General features: G+C 39.4%; 2 protein-coding genes across 2 annotated transcripts in view; one reads left to right on the top strand and one right to left on the bottom strand.

Moving 5' to 3' along the window:
- The window catches only part of LOC128377056 (NACHT, LRR and PYD domains-containing protein 14-like), a 71,060-nt gene extending 68,862 nt beyond the window's left edge, over window positions 1-2,198 (top strand). The window contains exon 15 of the mRNA XM_053336945.1: window positions 1,182-2,198. Within this exon, the coding sequence (XP_053192920.1) occupies window positions 1,182-1,741 (560 nt within the window). The 3' untranslated portion in view covers window positions 1,742-2,198. The remainder of the gene's footprint in view (window positions 1-1,181) is intronic.
- A 5,756-nt stretch (window positions 2,199-7,954) lies between these two features.
- Window positions 7,955-18,778, bottom strand: rcor3 (REST corepressor 3). Its single transcript, XM_053337664.1, has 12 exons — window positions 18,622-18,778; window positions 18,459-18,515; window positions 16,174-16,251; window positions 16,034-16,086; window positions 15,740-15,901; window positions 14,687-14,811; window positions 14,485-14,563; window positions 13,859-14,074; window positions 13,340-13,417; window positions 12,019-12,076; window positions 10,134-10,378; window positions 7,955-8,660 (listed from the first exon to the last, which is right to left on the bottom strand). Exons 1-12 carry the CDS (start codon window positions 18,743-18,745, stop codon window positions 8,265-8,267), a joined length of 1,671 nt encoding a protein of 556 aa, XP_053193639.1. The 5' UTR covers window positions 18,746-18,778; the 3' UTR covers window positions 7,955-8,264.
- Between the last annotated feature and the right edge of the window lie 2,026 nt (window positions 18,779-20,804).

A 20,804-nucleotide genomic window follows, 5' to 3' on the forward strand; every position in this document is an offset into this window, starting at 1 on the left:
ACATGTTACAGTAGTTTAAATTGTCGTATCAGAAGATAGCAGCTCAATACTTTATTTTCAAAGTTAAAGTTTCAAAAAGGTTCAAAACAGGAAAAACATCACCAAGAGTCGTCCAGCTGAAAGCCGTCAAAGTTTTATTTGTCGACAAAGAAAGCCAAAATAACACAGACAGCGTCTCTGCTACCATGACATCATGATTTTTGATACAAATTTCCTTTTATACTGATAATTCTGGTACTGCCCATCGTGAGAAAGTGAGATGTCCCTCTACCTTATGTCAAGTCGAGTTTATTTATAGAGCACATTTAAAAACAACCTCAGTTGAGCCAAAGTGCTGCACAGTTATTAAAATACAATATAATCACACACAATATAATAATAAATAAAAACAATAAAGGAATATTAAGAACTCAATTTAAAAACTAAAATTAGAATTAAAAAAAATTAAAAAAAGTAAAAAAATAAAATAAAAGTAAAAGCCAAGGATTCTCACCTAGCTGGGACTGAACGCCAAGGAAAACAGATACGTTTTTAGTAGTGTTTTAAAATGCTCTACAGACTGTGCAGCTCTAACGTGGAAAGGTAGGCTGGTCCACAGCTTGGGGGCCACTGAGAAGGCTCTGTCCCCTCGGGTAGCGAGTCTGGACCGAGGTACAGCCAGGAGCAGCTGGTTGTAAATGTAAATTTTGACCAATCAAAATCAGGTCAGGATAATCTAGGTCATAGGTTATATCTTATTTTAATCAAATTATGACTTTGTAACAATCAAATTATTATTTTATAACACTTGTTACTGCATTCTCTTTCTTTTTAAAGATAGTAATAATAGAAAGTTCAATACATTTAATCACATATAATCAGAAAGTGCTTAAAACATCATGAAGTGCAGAATCACATACTTCTCCTAACTCCTTCAGTCTTGATTATCCTTAGCAAATAGCAATCATTAATAAAATACACCAATAGCAAATAAATCATTCAATAATCAATCATTGTAGTCAAGATTTTACACTACAAAATCAAAAGCTTGTTTGTCAATTCTCAGTTTGACAGAAGATCTAATACGATTAGTCATGATAAAGTTTTCATCTCATTAACAGTCTGTTAATAAAGCAACAAATAATCCATCAGGTGTGTTGATGATAAACTGCTGCTGTATTGTGTCTCGTTCTCTTCATCAGATTTCTGTGAACTCACAGTGGACACAAACACAGTCAACAGAAACCTCAAACTGTCTGACAACAACAGGAAGGTGACAGAAGTGACAGAGAAGCAGCCATATCCTGATCATCCAGAGAGGTTTGACTACTTGGCTCAGCTGCTGTGTACAGAAGGTCTGACTGATCGCTGTTACTGGGAGGTCGAGTGGAAAGGACTGGTTTATATATCAGTGAGTTACAGAAGAATCAGCAGGAAAGGAAACAAACCTGACTGCTGGTTTGGAGAGAACGATCAGTCCTGGAGTCTGAGGTGCTCTGGTGAAGATTGTTACTCTGTCTGCCACGATAACAGAGAAAAACCCATCTCCTCCTCATCCTCCTCCTCATCTTCCTCCTCCTCCTCCTCCTTTGTCTCTAACAGAGTAGCAGTGTATGTGGACTGTCCTGCTGGCACTCTGTCCTTCTACAGAGTCTCCTCTGACACACTGATCCACCTCCACACCTTCAACACCACATTCACTGAACCTCTGTATGCTGGGTTTGCAGTCTGGTCTGGATCAGTGTCTCTGTGTTCTCTGTAGAGAAGTTTACTGTTAAAGCTGCTGTAAAGAACATGAAGAACTTTAAAGACAAGTCATCTTAAAACACATACTAATCTACTTACCAGGAAATCTTGTATAAATCTGTGATGAAACTGAGTGTCTGACTGTAAATGCTGCGAGACACCAAATATGTTTTCAAGATTTTTGTTTTCTTTTTTTCTTTGCAATCAGAAAATGTTCTATAAATAAGGGCTCGTGGCTACGCTGAGCATGTATATAACATCTGCAGTCACAGTTTGTGTCACAGCTGGATGACGAGCAGAGTAGGACTCTGGAAATGTGCTAAAGCCTTTGAAAGGTCTTCCCTTCATTCAGGATCAGACTCCGATTCGTAGACACTATATGATACAAGTCTTATGTCTCCAGCTGCACACATTACTGCAGGTAAACATGCAGCATTACTCTTTAGGTTGTATTCTGAGTAGCTGGGGGTGAAGGTGGGGGCCACATCTCCAGCCAGTCAGAGTACTTGCTCATTAATAATGCAGATTTTATGTAAATAGCTTCAGAAACAGCTGGAGGACAGAGGAGATCTGACCTATAAGGGAAGAGAGATTTAAAGAAATCTAGACACTTTGTTGAATAACATGTTAGACTCAGGTTTTATAAAAATCTTTAACTCTGATGATGTAAGGGCCTGTGAGAAAACTGTTTCTGTGTGATTTCTGTTATTCTATCATATCTTTTCTGTACACCACAAGATGTTTTAATTTGAAGTAAACCAGTGAAGTGTTGTATTAACCTGAATTGATTAGTTCTATTTGTGTTTGTTTGTTTTTGTCAAATGTTTTGAACTCTGTCACATCAGATTTTAAATGAACCTTCTGACGAGGTTAAAGTGTTGATGTTCAGTGTGTTCATACACATATTGGGTGAACCGTATTTAAATAATTTCCCTTTTTATACAGTCCTCCAGTTTTAGGGGACAGAAATAAATTAGACAAGTTAAGCATAAACTTGAAAAGTCATATTCAATATTTGGCTGAAATATTGGATCATTTGAACATTTATTGAAATGAAAGCATGTGAGAAGTTTAGAGGGAAGAATCAGTATTTGGTGGAGCTGTTAACAACTCATAGACATCTGAAATGTGAGCCGACCAGGGACGGTTATGAAGGAAATCTAGAAACCGTTGAATCTTGTAGATTCCTGGGAATGAATTTGGACTCCAGATTAATGTGGAGAGGCCACATTGCAAGTATTGTGGAGAAGTGTAAAGCTGTCATAGATGTAATGAGGTGTCTGGTAGGGTTGGACTGGGGAGCAGATATAGCAACATTGAAATATATGTATCTCTAGTTAGATGTAGGACTATGGACTATGGATGTGTGGTGTATGGTTCTGCAGCAAAAACTTGCTCAACGTTCCCCACATTAACACTGTCCATCCATCCATCCATCTTCTTCTGCTTATCCGCGGGGTCGGGTCGCCGGGGCAGCAGCCTAAGCAGGGAAGCCCAGACATAGTCTCTCCAGCGTGTCCTGGGTCTTAACACTGAATTTGGTAAAACTATTTTTATTTTCTGTGCTGCATCATCCTGAAATACTTTACAACAGACATTTAAACTCAACACAATCTTTACCATGGACCAATTTAAAACTATGATTATCAGCTACTCTGCTTTTGAATGAAACAGTTTTTAACAATGTTTGTTTTGTTGTTTGTCTCTTTGTTCCTCTGTGCTCTCTGCATCATTGAAAACGAGGGCTTGTCCTCAATGATCCCTCCAGATTTAAATGAAGGTTAAATATTAGAGGGAAACATCCAACTGGACTCTGTGAGTATTGCCAGGCATCAGAAACCATTGAACACACACTTGTCAATTGCAGGAAATATGCAGCAGAAAGAAAGAAAGAAAGGACATGATGGAAGGAATGGAAAGAGCAGGGCTAAGAGAAGAGTGCATGTATAAAAGATCTGTTGAGTATGGAATCGGTGGAACGAGCAGAAAATGCTTATTCAGCTATATTTAAAGAACTGATGGGCTGAAGGCTTTGAAAGCTGGGATGTGGTAGGAGTAAATTAATTCCACTAGATGGCAGTAGTGTGTAACATTGGATGCAAGCTGCTGTTTAACATCAAAAAAGAAGAGGAGCAGTTAAAATGTACTTAATTCATTCAGTCACTTAAAACATGGTTTGATTATAATTTCAGTAAAAAGTCGTGACGTTTCTCCTTTAGTAGAAACTCTGCAGCAGCTCAGGAGGAACAGATCGATCACACTTAATAAGAATTAATAACCTGAAAGCTGAGAAACATCACCTGCCTGGTCGGGATTTGATTAAAAGCATGTACTACATAAGCTACACTGGTTTTGGTGAGTTTTGACCAATTTCATTGCACATTTATTTGTGTCGTTTATATGCTACTTTTGAATGCTAACAAGCTAATAATCTAACTAAGAAAGCGTTACGCATAAACTGCTTAACCTTAGCAGTTTTATCACGGAAGCTAACGTACAAATGTTTAAAGTGAAGTTTGATTGTGTTTAAAAAGCGGAGCCGCCATTTTGAACCTGTTTGAACTGTGAAGCAGCAACGTTATGATGAATAGTGTTTAATAGAGTTTATAGATTTGATTTAGTGAATTTATTTATTTATTTATGAGCTGTCGTAAAAGGTAAGGTTGTTGTTCCTGTTAGAAGTTGTATGTATGAGTCAGCGCGCACACACACACACACACACACACTCATACGGACACTAGATGGCGACAAACCCCAAAAAGTGACCCAGCACTGACCTGCTGCATGGTCACTGTGATAAACTCACCGTGGTTGGAGGATTATTGATTTAATGTTTAACTGAATCAGGAATATCTTTGAACTGAAACTGAACTGGAACATATTGAAAACTGACCTGGATGTAAGTGTTACGTGTAGCCTACGTGTTGTAGTGTTTTGGGTTTCATAATGATCATTGATTGTGAACTATGGTATAATGGTATTTGTTTATTTAGTTTATTTGTTCGGGACAATGCAAATAAACATAATACAACTTCAGCTTGTTACAAACGAGCTACAGTAACTGATGTAGATTATAGCTATTCCTCCATCTCCTGTCCGTATATCCTGACTATAGTTAGGCATTAAAAAGTCAGATATCAATATACAAAACCAGTAATGATAACAAGGAAAAGAAAATATTCCAAGCATCTTACATAGTCTTACTACATTATATAATAAATAATTAAAAATGCTCACATCTCTGATTTTGCTACAGCCAAACTTTCACATTTTTGTTAAGAATCTTTCATCCGTTTAATCTCTACAACTACTAAGTACTAGTACCTCTAACTGGACTACAGTAAAGTACTAGTACCTCTAACTGGACTACAGTAAAGTACTAGTACCTCTAACTGTACTACAGTAAAGTACAAGTACCTCAATATGTACTGTAGTAAAGTACAAGTACCTCAGACTGTACTACAGTAAAGTACAAGTACCTCAATATGTACTGTAGTAAAGTACAACTACCTGAAACTGTACTGCAGTAAAGTACAAGTACCTCAGACTGTACTACAGTAAAGTACAAGTACCTCTAACTGTACTACAGTAAAGTACTAGTACCTCAAACTGTACTACAGTAAAGTACAAGTACCACAAACTGTACTACAGTAAAGTAAAACTACCTTAAACTGTAAACTACAAGTACCTCTAACTGTACTGCAGTAAAGTACTAGTACCTCTAACTGTACTACAGTAAAGTACTAGTACCTCTAACTGTACTACAGTAAAGTACTAGTACCACAAATTGTACTACAGTAAAGTACTAGTACCTCAAAACTATATTTAAGTATAGTCTTGAGTACTCGGTTATGTAATGTGTACCTATTAAGCTGTATAACAGACTCAGTGACATGTTAGCATCAGGCTTCAGAGAGTCTCACTGAAGAGACAATAAACTCTAGTTGTCGTGTTTCAGTCTGATGTGATGAGGAGGAGGTTTGAGATGTTTGTCTCGACTGAAGAATGAAAAGAGCCAGACGGTACAAATGTAGTTTTTAATGAGAACAGCCAGCAGCTTCATCTTAACATCAATATTCAACAAGTTCTACTGAAACTCGAAGGATTCTAAGTATGACTCTATGATTCCAGTCACATTTAATGCCGTGATACACGTTTGTCCAAAAAGCATTAATTAAGAGCACTTTCACAATGATTTATCTTTTACACCGAGTCCGAAGTGGTAGCACCAGGAAGAAGAATAAATAACGAAGGGACACATAGCACAGCTGACACTCAACACTCCAGATGACCACAAACTGCTTTTAGATTAAAAAATTAATCTTCAACATGTAGAAAACGACAGCTACTCTGAGGAAACAGCAGAACAGTAAAATGAATAATGAATAATGATGTTGGAGTTGGATGAAAGCTGAGGGACGTCAGGGTGAACTCTTAGTGTTTGTCACAGTTAACCAGTTACTGGCGGCTGATTGGATGGACGACGAAGGTTTAGCAGGTTACAAATCATTCAAGTAGATAAAAACTGTACATGTTGACGTCTAACGTTACTGCACACAGATACACAAACACTGTGCCTATCCGACAGTTTATTTACCGCTGGTAACCATGGATACGCAGCCGTGTTGACTCGAAACCAATCATAGTCCCAACGAGCTTTAACGATGAGTTTGGTGATATTCTGATTTTTCTTCTACAGTTGAAACGATAATGAACTGCTAACATTGTGTAGTGTATGTGTGTGTGTGTGTGTGTGTGTGTGTGTGTGTGTCTAAAGCCTGATGCTATAGACTTCCCAGTGTGGATTCATCCGCCACTGAACGTAGTCCCCGAGCAATTCACTGCTTTATTTCCTCCTGTTTGTTTTCTAAAAGCTGCAGCAGACTTTTTTAAATATATGAAACTACATTCTTGAGATGTTTTTATAGATTTACGTCTTGTGGAGAGTAGGGAGTAAAAAGATGTGTCACTAAAACCAAACAACCCAACAGTCTTTCATGGGGACTAACTTTTTGCTGTGAGTTATATTTTTAGGGGTCAGTAAGATCTTTCCTCTTAATTAATGTGTTTGTGTAAAGAAATGAAGGCTGATTATAATTTTAAATGAATGTGCAGTTAAAACTTGTTGTTTGTTATGGCCAAATAGTTTTGACACATTATCCATTTAGATCCTGTGAATGTCGGCATGTAGTGAATATTCAGTTATTAGTCCGTTACACCCACTGATTAGACGGCCATAGACTACTGTAGAGACCAACATGTTTGCAGCTGAGACTCACAGACGGAGTTCGTAAGGAGAAAATAAATAATAATACCAGACTTAACCTTGAACCCTTAAACAGGCAACATGCACCAGGAGATACAGACTATTTAACACCCTGTTAGGACCATGATTGGTTAATGCGGTTGTCCTTTTTCGAATTAGTTGGAAAACGCAATTGGTAGACCTGGATTGGTAGATTTGAAGCTTGTTGGTAGGCCTAAACTTTGATAGAATATTTCTATAAAAATCAGTTTATAAACTAGTATGTGTGATATTAATGAGCAGGGAAAGCAAGAACACGTCACTTCTCTTTATCAAAATAAAACATTCAATAGTTTTTACCATTAGGACCATTTTTATACCTGGTGAAGCTACAACTCCTAACATCCCAAATATATAAAATCTTTGAAAAAATATATTGATGTAAATGTATTACTTAAGTGTAAATGACATAAGTAGTAACATCAAATTATTTTCCACTCCTGCCTGTTTAAGGGTTCAGGTGTCTTTTGCGCTACTGACCATAAAGCTCTTTTTTAGAAAAGTGTGTAATTTTGGGCTTGAACCATAAAAGTGACGATGAGTGACATGAATGTGTATCCCAAACACCAGTACAGCCAAAATCAACAGGTAAAGATCAGGTGGGAAAAAAACTTGAGTAAAGATCATAATACATGTAAACACTGGAAGGAGGACAGTTAAATGAAATGGATTAAAAAAAAAAGGATAAGAGTCTTAATTTAAGAAATGACACTGATTATAATTTAAAGTAGTTTTATACTTTAGAGTTGTCGTTAATTCTGATTCAGATTAGTTGTAGAGAACATTGTAAGGTCCAGCTTTTAGTATCTACATGACAGCTTATAAGAGTGACTACATCGTGGCAGGAAGGTCATTTTTTGAGCTCAATAACAGACAAAGGGACCGAGGACTGAACTCTGAGGGACGCCACGAGTCTGGTGGTGATAAATGCTTTTCTTTACTGATCTGCACCGTACTGAAGTCAAATCTTCTTTTGAAACCAGGTGTCCATCAACCAGCAGTTGGAGTCTTGCAGGAAAATGAAAACATCAACCTTAAATACTGTTTACTTCTTCTTCTGTTTCATCTTCTGTACTTTAAATGCAAATATAAAACCTTGAAATGAAGTTTGTCTTTATGGTTGAAGATCACAACGAGTGTTTGGTGTGTTCTGGTTATTTTTCAAACTGTAAAGTCACTCAGATTTTCCCACAGGACCTGAACACAACGCGGCGGACGCTCAGTGTGACGTTCGTTAGTGGAGGGAGGAAGACGAGGCCGCCTCTGGTTGGTGGACGGCGAGGCCAGACGGTTGCTGGGAGGAGCTCGGGCCTGAACCTCCGGGGTTGCCTCCGAGGGTCATGGCAGAAGGAGGGCGGGGGTTGAGGCGCGGGGGCAGGGGGTTGGAAGGGCGGATGAGAGGTGGGGGCTGCTGCAAGGTGGGGCGAGGCTGCAGGAAACGAGCCTGCTGTTGGAGGGGAGGCGGCTGGCGGTGCAGGGAAGGCGTGGCGGGAAGGGAGGGCCGCAGGAGGGGAGGGGGCTGGTGGAGGGAGGAAGAGGAGGCGGAGGAGGCGGTGCTGGACGTCACCGGAGTCTGAGCTGTGGAGGAGGAGGAGGCAGCAGGAGACGCACCTGAGGAGATCACCTGACCCTGCAGAGAGGAGAGGGAGGGGCCAAAGTTAATATTCAAACCAGCCTGACGGTAAGAAATACTAAAACTCTCAGTCTGTCTAACATTTAAAGCGGTGACTCCAAACAAGATAGGAACATTTAACTGATCTTTACTTTGTGGTTTTGAGTTCTGAGTTCAGGTTAGCATCTTCAGGATTCACCTTGGAAGACATTGTTCTCTTTAATGAGTCACATGCCAAAACGTTTGCCCACCACAGCCTTAAAATGACCCAACTGTTGAATATAAAATGTTTTAGATCTGTAACTTCCAAATACAAATGTACTTTATGACTTTCTTCAAGGAGTTCTGACCAATCTTCATCATTTTCCGTCACCTAAACTCTCAGTCTGTGTTTCTGGTTGACGTCATATGAAACTCGAGTCTGATCAGTTTAAGCAGTTTATTGTTCATACTTGTAATAATTTGTCGTATGATGTCTGTGTAGCTGCTGGTTCATTATCACTAAATCTTAACAAACCAAGTAAACTAAATGTTGACTGTGATGGATTATCTCTCTGGATCTCAAACCAACAGCTGCCTGGAAGGATACCGATCTAAAACTGATGATTTGTGAAGTAAGCATGAACATAAACGTATGAATAACTTCACACATTCTTTTTTTGTAGACCCAGCATCAAATTTCTGCTTTTAATCCATTTAGAGAGAATATATTAGAGGATTATGGTAAAAATGTCTAAGTGGTGTAACCATAAAAACTTTGTACCAAATAATTGAACGTTGCTTAAAAACAGTAAATAGTCAATAAAACACCTTCCTTCCTTCCTTCCTTCCTTCCTTCCTTCCTTCCTTCCTTCCTTCCTTCCTTCCTACCTAACACCATATCAACTAGTGTGGCATGATCTTACATCCTTCCTTCCTTCCTTCCTTCCTTCCTTCCTTCCTTCCTTCCTACCTAACACCATATCAACTAGTGTGGCATGATCTTACATTATAACTTTTATATTAAATAAAGCTAATGGAATACTATTGTTCTAAATATTACATTTCATCTGGTTACCATGGAGACCAGGAAACATTTACATGTTTTAAATGAAGTCATTATTAGTATAAGTCCACTTAAACACACTGTAGCTGATCACATATTTAATATCTATCATTCTTTTGTGGTTACACCATTTGACATTTTCAGGAGCATTCAGTCTTTTGGTATAAAATGTGTCAAATGTCATTTCAAATCTCTCTTATTGATCTTTTTTTAATATATTGATTATATTGAACTGGGCGTAACCTCCATGATGTCTTGCTGCGGAGTTCAGTCTGAATTTATCTAGAAAACCAACAAAAATACTAAATGTACATTTTAACAAACCGGATGCTGCTTTTAAATCTAGTTTAACTGATTTATGAATTCATCATCTTACCAACACTTGTTTATCACTGAGCCACAGATTAAACATACATGCTTAAATGTGCAGCACTTAAACGTCTCACCTCTTCGTCCTCTTCGTCGGTGCTCTTCCCTGACGGAGTGGTGGAGCTGTTCTTCCCCTCCTCTCCAGAGGTGGCGCTGTCTCCGCTGGGAGCTCGGGTTCCCTGCTCGGCCTCCCACTCCTGCAGCACTTCCTCCAGGTTGAACCGCCGCCGGTAGTTCACGAAGAAGTTCTTCACCTGGCCCACCGTCTTGTTCCCGATGACGTCGGCGATGGCCTGGAAGTCTTTCCCGTATTTCCGGACACCTGCAGAACATCGCAGAGGGTTTAAAGTGAGGTCAGTGTTTCTGGAGGTGGCTCTGATACACACAGAAGAAGAAATAAAGCGTCTTATCAGAGCGGATTTTAACTTTATCTCTGAAATATTTACTAATGAATACATTTCTCACATGTTGCTCCAGAAAAAGCCTCAAAAACTTAATAGTCTCAGAGTCCTGCACTACTTTTATTTATGTTTTACATAATTATATTTACTGTATGTAATATATTTATGTTATTTTGGCTCTAAAGCTACACAGCAATATTACATTTAATTCATCTTACATCTATTCTGATTTCCTGCCTATAAGCATGAGTATGTTGCAGAACATTTGACTCTCTCTCTGAATGTGAATTGTGTTGCAGCAGCCTCTGGTGGCCAATTAAAGGAACTGATGCTCCAGGAAAAGCCTCAAAAACTTCACTATCGCAGAGACAGTCCTGCACGTTTTACTTTTATTATTAAAGTTATGCATTTTATTAACTGTATGTATGTATTATTTTAGCTCTAAAGCTACACACAGAAATATTATGTTTAATTAATCTTACATCTATTCTGATTTCCTGCCTTTAAACATGACTCTTTGGTCATCTCAACCTTCAAAGTGATCATCAAGTTAACTTTGTTCTTGTTAAATATCACAAATCAATATCACAACAAAAGAATTGATGTATTTAAACATATACATGTACTATATAGAATATATTTGGACTCCTTCAAACTCAAAAGAAACTCTTTGGTGCCTGAGTGACATACAGTCCAGTATGATGCAGAACATTTGACTCTCTCTCTGAATGTGAATTGTGTTGCAGCAGCCTCTGGTGGCCAATTAAAGGAACTGCAGCTTCAAGTTTAAACCTGCAGGTTCGTTCATGTTTCCCTCACTTGAGATGTGACGATCTCACAAATACCTCAAATAAAACTCAAATAAAACAGGGGAATATGTTTTTAGAGAAACTAGACGTCCTTTCCTCTGAAGTGAGCTCAGTATTAACAGCTTCAGCGACTTGCAGACATGAATGAGTTTATATTTATATCTGCATTTATTGATATTCTGGTTGTACTTTTGTGACTTAATAACCAGATTATGTTGAGGTCATCTTATAAACACTAGAAATTAGTTATTTAGTCAAATGTTTAAGTTGTATCAAAGTCAGACTCAGCGTTTCCCTGACTTTATTTTAATCAGTAATAAAAGTTAAAGGAGGGGGGGGCGTGACAGAAAATCTTTCTTTATGGATCTTTTATGGATCAGATCTACAGTTTAACTAGATTATGAATCAAAAAACAGATAAAATGTAAAACTCATACACATCTGTCTGCACTCAGGTATGAAACTACAGTGAAGTTGTGATGATATATCAGATCAATCCGATCAGCTGCAGCGTCTAATCAATAACTGATCACCAAGAAGGCAGCGTGTCCGCGCTTTGAGACGATCTCCATGACAACAGACAGGAACAACTTCCACGTCAATTTAGGATTAATCAATTTTAACATATTTCTGAATTGCTCATCTTGCAGACCCTTCTGAGCCATCTACAGTGTTGAAGCTCTTCATAATACAGACACATACAGTACATACTTTAACATTAGCTGGTTACCATGGTTACCACTGCCAACTCACCTTGAACAGCCAGCAGCTGCTCGTCTGTGGTCCAGCGAGCGTTCACCTTCTGGTTGCTCTGAAACACAAACGGAGAAATAAAACTGCTGACAGGTAGAAAGTGACGGTCTGTGTCTGTATAACATGCTGCGTCGCCCTCTGGTGGTGGCTCATCACCAACCCTGCTCCTGGAGAGCTACTGCCCTGCATGTTTTAGGGCATCTCTCCACTCTAATGGGACGTTTCCATTATACAGTTGTAGCTCGACTCTACTCTGTTTGTTTTTTTCCCATCAGGGATAGCACCTGGTACCTGCTGCTTGTTTAGTATCTGCTCTGACGAGGTTCAAAGCGACCAGAGCCGATAATAAAACATGACATCAACAGACTGCCGGCCGTTGACTGGTCAGAGAATGTCGTCGCTGGAGTCATGAGCTCGAATCAAACCCGGCATTTTTAAATACCGTCTTGCGGCCTGCAATCTCCTCTGACTCTCTTCTCTTGCTTTGTTTGTGACAGAAAGACACATACAGCAACAAGTACACCATCACCTCCATCGCCTTCCTTGGTTATGTGTTTGAGTCGCGTATAAAACGAAGTCAAGGCAGTTTCGCACAGCTCCGCTCATGTTGAGGAGGTTCTACGAAGTAATGGAAAAACCACCTGGTACCAAGGTTGTTATAGTTTTGAAATTTTCTTTAGTTTTTATTTTTCTTTAGTTTTTCAGTTTGCTTTTTTATTTCAGTTTAGTTTTAGTTAGTTCAACAAGTGATTTAGTAGTTTCAGTTTATTTAGTTTTAGTCTTTCAGGTATTAAGAGGAAGTCTTGACTTGTAGAAGCTGCTGTTTTATCATCAAGTCCTTTTTAATTTCATTCTTTAACCGCGGCTGCTGCAGGACAGGAAGTAATCGAGGGAGAAAACGAAGCTGAATTTATCTGCAATTCAGTTTAGTTTTAAATAGTTTTACATTGTTCATTGTAGTTTTTATTTAGTTTTCATTTTAATTGTAGTTTTTATTTTAATTTCAGTTAACTCAATTATTTTTTCATTGCTAGTTTTAGTTCTAGTTAACTATAATAACCCTGCCTGGTACCAAAACCGAGTAGAGTCGAGGTGAGCCAAGTACTGCTAGAACTGTATAATGGAAAAGCCCCATTACACACCTGATGTGTTAGAGTGGAGAGATACCTAAAACATGCTGGGCAGGAGAACAGGAGCAGGGTTGGTAGCTGCTGTCCTACTGCAGAGTAGAAAACTAGTCAACTTCTGTTCTCAAAGTTTAAGCTGAAGGAAACTGATGATCTTCTAGGTGTTAAGTGGTGAGTTTAGATCAGTGTTTTACCTCCGGCAGCTTGAAATCTTCGATCCCAGCGTCCAACATGTGTTTCAGGCCGCTGTTCATCTGTTTGGCGTTTTGGACCTGAAGACGAGATCAGTTATTGAGATGAGTTCATCTTCACTGTTATATCCTCCTTTAAAGAATCTATAAAATATGACTTCATTTCATCTCTGAGTTAACTCTCATCTTTATGGGAAGAGGAGGAGAAGCAGGAGGAAGAAGAAGAAGAGGAGAAGTAGGAAGAAGAGGAGGAGAAGTAGGAGGAAGAGGACGGGGGAGAAGCAGAGGAAAGAAGAGGAGGAGAGGCAGGAAGAAGAGAAGAAGCAAGAGGAAGAAGAGGAGGAGAAGCAGAGGGAGGAAGAGGAGAAGCAAGAAGAAGAAGAGGAGTACCACAGTCTTTAAACAGGAAGAAGCAATCAGGTTCAGAAGAAGAGGAGTGGGATGAAGAAGAAGAAGAAGAGGAGGAGGAGAAGCAGAAAGAAGGAGGATCACGAGGAAGAGGAGCAGCACAGCGCCTCCTACCTGTCTCTTGAGGGACACCAGCTCCATGTCGAGCTGGCGGAGGAGGCTGTTGGCTGCGGAGGCGCTGCAGGAAACGGCCACCACGTCTTCCTGGGTCAGATACATTCCTTTAGGAGGCCGGCATCGGGAACGCTGGTGGTGCCGGTGCTGCAGAGTCTGGTGCTCCCTACGACCCAGAGCCACCTTAGAACCCGGGAGAACCGGCTCCACCTGGTTCTGCAGGAGCACACGGAGGAGAAGACATATGAGAACACGGAGAACATGAAGGAGGAGACAGAGAACATGGAGGAATACATGAAGGAGAAGACAGACGAGAACACGGTGGAGAACATGAAGGAAAACAGGGAAGAGAAAAACAGAGGAGAACACAGAGAACATGGAGAATATGAAGGAGAAGACAGGAGAACACGATGGAGAACACAGAGGAGAACACGGAGGAGAACATGGAGGAGAACACAGAGGAGAACACAGAGAGGAACACAGAGGAGAACACAGGAGAACATGGAGAACATGGAGGAGAAAGTGAGAAAAACCTTTAAAGTAAAAACTTGTCAAAGCCTCGTTAAGGTTTCACCGTCTTAACGAGGCCTCGGGTGTGTTGTCGTCATGGTAACGGGGTCTCGTACCTCTTTCTTTGCTTCCTTGTTGGGGTCGTAGTCGCTGTCGTTGGCTTCGATCGGATTGGCCTCCTCCATCTCCTCGTCACTACGGCAACGACAAGCCAAAATTCAGTCGTGACCTTTGAACCCAGCTACTGATTTGGTCAGAGTGTGTGTCAGGTGACGTGCCTGTCGCCTGATTGGTCAGAGTGTGTGTCAGGTGACGTACCTGTCGCCCTGGTTACTCCTGTTGGCCAGTTTTCGGGCCTGTCGGTCCATCAGACTCGTTCTGGAGCGAGTTTTCTTCCATGAGTAATAATACTTCACCAGACTGGAGATGGACTTATCTGGTAACTGAAAACACACACACACACACACACACACACACACACACACACACACACACACACACACACACACACACACACACACACACACACACACAACACACAGTTATACACAGGGTAGGGGGGGGTGGAAGATGAACAAAGTCACTTTTGGGGACTATGAATATTTTAAGACTTTCGGATCATTTCGGATCACATTGAACATGATTAAATGAAATCTTTTTTGCGACGGTGGTTTTTGTCTCCAGTCAACTGGTGTGTGTGTTGATGAAAGCCAATTTTCACCTTATCAAACACACACACACACACTTAGTAAATAACTGATAAAAAGTCAAACCAGCCACAAACACTGCTGTAATACACACGGATATGATACTGAACAGGAGGAAAGTCTTATCAAACTGACACACACACAGGAACCAATGTTTTAATGAGATTACATAAAATTAATGCGAGTCAGTCACTATTCTAGTTTTTGGCAAACAACAGTAACTCTGTACTAAAGTTACTCTGACTGTTCTGTGTTATGGTTTAAGTCACAGCTGCTCCTCCTCTCTTGTGTTTTCACCGCTCAATGAGTTTGGACTTGTTGTAGATCAGATTTAAATCTTTCTCAGTGTTTAAAACAAACAAAAACACATAATTCAGCTGCTGGAGAGCTTTGGTTAACATTTTGTGAATCTTAATAAGACAAAACTGCTAATGGAGTAAAAATGGTTTAAGTAACAGATGATGATTTGTAATTTTTAAGCTTGTTGTGAAGAGTAGTTGAAAATATTTGATTTACTGTCATGAAATCATCACATTTGAGAAGCTGCAACCAGTTACTATTTGCTATTTTCAAAACGGTTTAATTCTCTCTCAGTCGACTAATCAATAAATCAGCTGATGAATGACTCAGTGACATCATTCCTCTCTCTCTCGGTGTGTTTTACCATCTGCTGGATGCGGTGGAAGCTCTTCCCGTGGAAGCTGAAGGCCTGCTCGAACAGCACCTTGTCCTCCACCGTCCACTCGTCTGGAAACGGGGTGAAGTTCGGCAGGTCGGCCAGAGACTTCTCGATGTTGTGTTTGTGCCAGAAGAGCATGCCGAGAGCCTGAATACACACACACACACACACACACACACACACACACAGACACACACACACACACAGACACACAGACACAGTGTTAACAGCCTGCAGACGCTCCAGTCGATCATTAACAGCAGATATAAAGAGTCTCACCTGCTCCACGTTGTATCCGTGCTTCTCTTTGGCGATGGCGATGTACTCGTCCACTGTGGAGGGAAACACACGGTCAGTCTGACCTGATCTGAGGACCTGATTGAGGACTGCAGCCTTACAGATGACTGAATTTCACTCACGTTTTGAGTCGACGATGTTGTGGTACGGAGACCAAACCAGCATCCCTCCGCTGTCTTTATCGGTGTACTTAGTGGAACCTGAACCAGGACAAAAAACACAACTTCAGTCCAGATTCAACCGTTTAAAGGATGATGTCACAATTTTTCCCAAGTCACAGTCTTCATCAGCAGCTGCCTGCTCAGACTTGGAGCTGTGAGTAGCTCTGGGCAGGCAGACCACAGCACAGCAACCTCCTGGAGGACAGATATGCTAACATCTGCCTCTTCTAAGCAGGTACTCCTAATACACGGTTCTCTTTTATTGAAATCATCTTCTAAGACTTTACCAGGACATTTTCAGCTGCTACAGTATGACAGACAAGTTATCACGCCAAACACTAAAACATGAAGTACATTTACCCAGATTGGTTCTTTGTTTGTTCCTGTTGATGTTATAGCCATAGATGTGCAGGATATGGCTACAACTTATCTATGAAATTATCTTGTATGTGCTTAGAAATGAACCGGCCGCTGCCTTGCCTAGAGTCAGAGAAGCCTCAGTGCCTCAGTGTTGCAGATTGAATACAGCGTGAGATCAGACTGAGCATGTGCAAAGCTGCTAAAACATTTGCATTCACTCAAAAGGCCGAGAGAAGCAGAGGGAGGAGACACCATTTTCCAGGACATTTCACTGATTGTCACCTGGCAGGACCGCAGTGAAGAGGCAACCCAAAGGAAGCGGCCCAAGTACCAAGAACTGGTAAAGCCCATTGAGGTCAGGCGTAGAGGCTATTCAGGAAACACCCAATGATCTCAGGACTATCACTGATAATTCTTTAAACCATAAAACAACTAATGAAGCTCATAAAGGAGCCCAATTTTATTCTGTTATGGTCTCGATGCAGGATGTAGCTGAAGTGGATCCAGTGAGTCAGATGTGTCACCATGGAGACGCTTGCCGCGTAGCCAGTGACGAAGAGATCGAGGAGTCATTCGTTGGATTTTGGAGGATCGTTAACCTGCACAGATGTGGACTCACTGTTTAAAGGTTTTACAGTTTCAGGGTTTCATTAACACTCTGCTAGGACCATGATTGGTTGTATGAGCCTTGAATTGAACTAGATTGGTAGAACTGAAGCTTGTGGTAGATTTATACTTTTATAGAAATGATAAAAATGAGTTTAGAAACTAGTATGTGTGATATTAATGATCAGGGAAAGCAAGAACGTATCACTTCTCTTTATCAAATAAAACATTCAATTGTTTTTACCATTATGATCATTTTTATCCCTTTAATAGGGACAACGTATCTTGGAGGAGATGCAACTGACAAAAACCCAAAATGTATTTATTTAAATGTTTAAGTGCACATGAGATAACTAGGATTTTATTCTCCATTTCCACTCCTGCCTTTTTAAGGGTTAAAACATGCTCAGCCAAACTTCATCCTCTAAGTTACTTCTTTGATTCAGTTTAATTATATCAATCAATTAATGTTTTGTCACCTTAGTATCTGGTGTGTCTCCCTGCTGCACAGTCCAGCAGAGGGCGCTGATGAGTTTATTTACATACTGTGAAACGTCCCAAACATCACAGATGCTGCTTGTAATTGTTTGAAAGACTAAAAATAGTAATAGATTAAGAAAACTAATATTTAACAGCAAAAACAACAAATATGAAACAAACATAAAACCCAAACTGAATCTAAAATATCAGAAAATCTTAAATGTGACCAAAGAATCTCATAATTTCATGTAACTACAATTATTTAAGTATTAAAGTATTCACGTGTTGCTGTTACACTTAGACAATCCATCAAACTATGTGTTCTCCATGCAAAACAAAAACAGGACAAATAATTAACATTTAAGAGTATTAAAGTGTTGTAAACTAGTTATTACCTCATGAAAAGTTATTATTTTATACATTTATTGCTCACAGCAGCTGATTCCCTGCATTATAACACCGGGATTATTACAAATTATTATGGAGGTAAAATAAAGAACACCAGTGACAACAAAACGACTCCATTTATCTTCATTAATTATAATTTAATCTAATTAAAGTCACCAGTTTCAGGTGAGAAGTTGAGTTCATGTTTTTTCCTGCAGGTTTAATCTTTATATTATTATAAATGTTGGTTATTTGAGTTGTTACCAGCAGAGTGAAGTGTTTACACCGCTGCTCTGACTCTGGACTGACAGTTAAGAGTCTCAGACATGGAGCCTGAGTCTGTGTGTGTGTTCGAGGCTACCACCGTCCGTCAGTCCGGTAATAAACCACCGAAACCGGTAAAATCAACTCACCGGGCTCGAAGTCGGGAATGTTGGCCTGGTAATCCGCTCCAACCCGCATCCCCACATCTGGAAAACACGTAAAACAAACCGAGGAGATGCTTTTAATATTTTCACGTTAACGTTAATCAGTCCTGGCGGAGCGATATAACAGGCTGTTCGAGGCTATACTCACCGTGCTCGTCGTCGCTGCCGCTCTCATCAGAGAAATGTCCGTTAGAAGCGTTGGACGGACTCTTGGTGCCGTTTGATCGACCTTTACCTAAATACTCCGAGCCTTTGTCCATCATCCCCGGCATCTCCGCGCTCTGATCCGCCGTTTGAAGCCTCTGTGTCGGATAGAAGATGTCAGCAGGAGCCTGGAGGTTTCTCTACTGCAGTTCCCTTTCTGGCCATTTTGCTACCGTGGCGCTGTGCACGGCTCCCTGCAGACGTAAACACAGCACACATAATAACCTCTGAGTCTCTTCTGTATTTTACTTTCTTATAATATGTTAAATGTTTCCTGTTAAAGAAGTTTTTGTGGCTTGTAAGCACCGACTGAGTGGGGTCTACCCAACGTGGCGGAAGGCTTTTTACGCACCGTCAGGTAGTAGTGCGACTCCTGCTGCTGCGGAGCCTGTGGCAGTAGATCCTTCCGCCGACAGAAACTAATAAAAATAATAAAAAATAAACATTTAAATAAATATTAAACTGAGTTTTAAAAGCAAAAATAACAAATATTAAACAAACATAAAACCAAAACTGAGTCTAAAATGTTATAAAAATGTTAAATGTCGTAAATAAATCTCATTTTAAACATCATAATTTCAATTAAATACATGTCACGGGCTATTAAATGTTAAATATGAGCACATTATAACATTATATGGACTAAAATGGATTAAATATTGTTAATAACTGTCGTGTAGTATTTTGTTTTTCTCCTGTTTATCGTCACCCTTCCTGCGCTGACTGTTGAAGACCAGCAGAGGGAGACACCGCCCAACAATCTGACTCCTGACAGTAAAACAAACTTCACTCAGAAAATCCAGTTTTACAATCTGAGAGAAAAAACAACCAAATGTGAGTCTGTCTGTTTCTGTTCTAATGAATTAATTCAGATCAAATTCAACTGTAAACGTCTCTTGCTTGTGTTTAACATAAAGACAAAGTTATTAAAGTAGACATGATGGAAAAACAGAGAATTTATTGTATTAAATTTGACAGCAGATGGTAAAACTAAAGTATTTATTGCAGCAATGGAACAAGAACTGAGATCTTTTACCACAATGATAGAGTCCTGCATTTGAAAAGTAAAAATTTACAAATATTTGCAGCAAATCGTACTAAATGCATCAAAAGTGATATGTATCCCCATTTAGAGTAATGTTATGCTTATCTTATATATTTTATACATTTATTATTGGAAAATTAATACATATTAATTACTTGGTGTTGAATAGAAGGTTTAGAGCTAAAAATAGTGTAATTAACTGATGCTATTAAATATAAAATATTGATCTGAAAACTTGTGACTAAAGCTGACAGACGATAAAGATACATAAACATTTCCCTCTAAGACTGAAGTATAAAGCACTTTAAAGAGGAAATACTCAAGTTAAGTACAAGTACTTCAAAACTGAACAGAAGTACTTCACTGAATGTACTGAGATAGATTACCGCACTGATTAAAAGGATCTTATAAAGTATCTCGGGTCGTATCGAGTCATGCAGGTATGATTAGGGTCACTGACATACAATTATAGGAGAGTTGTCAAACATACGGCCCGTGGACCAGAACTGGCCCCTCAAGAGGTCCAATCCGGTCCACTGGATGAGTATGTATGAAATTTGAAGAAAAGTAATTAGAGTTTTTCAATAAAATACGTCGCTATTCTCACATTTTATCAGTATTTCTTACCAAGGTACCTCGAGATGGTTTATTATGATCAAGTTATCATATAAATTATACATTATTTATAGGTTATTATGCAATGGTTTTACTGGTCTGGCCCACTTGAGATCATATTCACCCCTGAATCAGAGTAATCATGTTCAAAATATTTAAAATTACATAAACAATATTAAACAGTAACGTCTCTGTTCACTGAGAACAATCCTTTTCCACCTGTGGTAGAAAAACACTCCTGAGAGATGAACAGCACACAGGGAGGCGTGTGAGTCATCATGAGTCAACAGGCAAATTATTTATAGAAAGATCAACTTTTCTTTTTCTCCACCATAAAAAAACAAACATTTCTTACAACTCAGCGGATATTATACAACCTTTCACACATAACACTCATGTCAGGTTTTTGTGATCAGGTTTAAAAAAATAATAAAAATTTAAGTATGGAAAACATGATTACTTTTATT

This window comes from Scomber japonicus, chromosome 2 (assembly GCF_027409825.1).
Source record: "Scomber japonicus isolate fScoJap1 chromosome 2, fScoJap1.pri, whole genome shotgun sequence".
In the NCBI taxonomy this organism is placed as follows: Eukaryota; Metazoa; Chordata; class Actinopteri; order Scombriformes; family Scombridae; genus Scomber; species Scomber japonicus.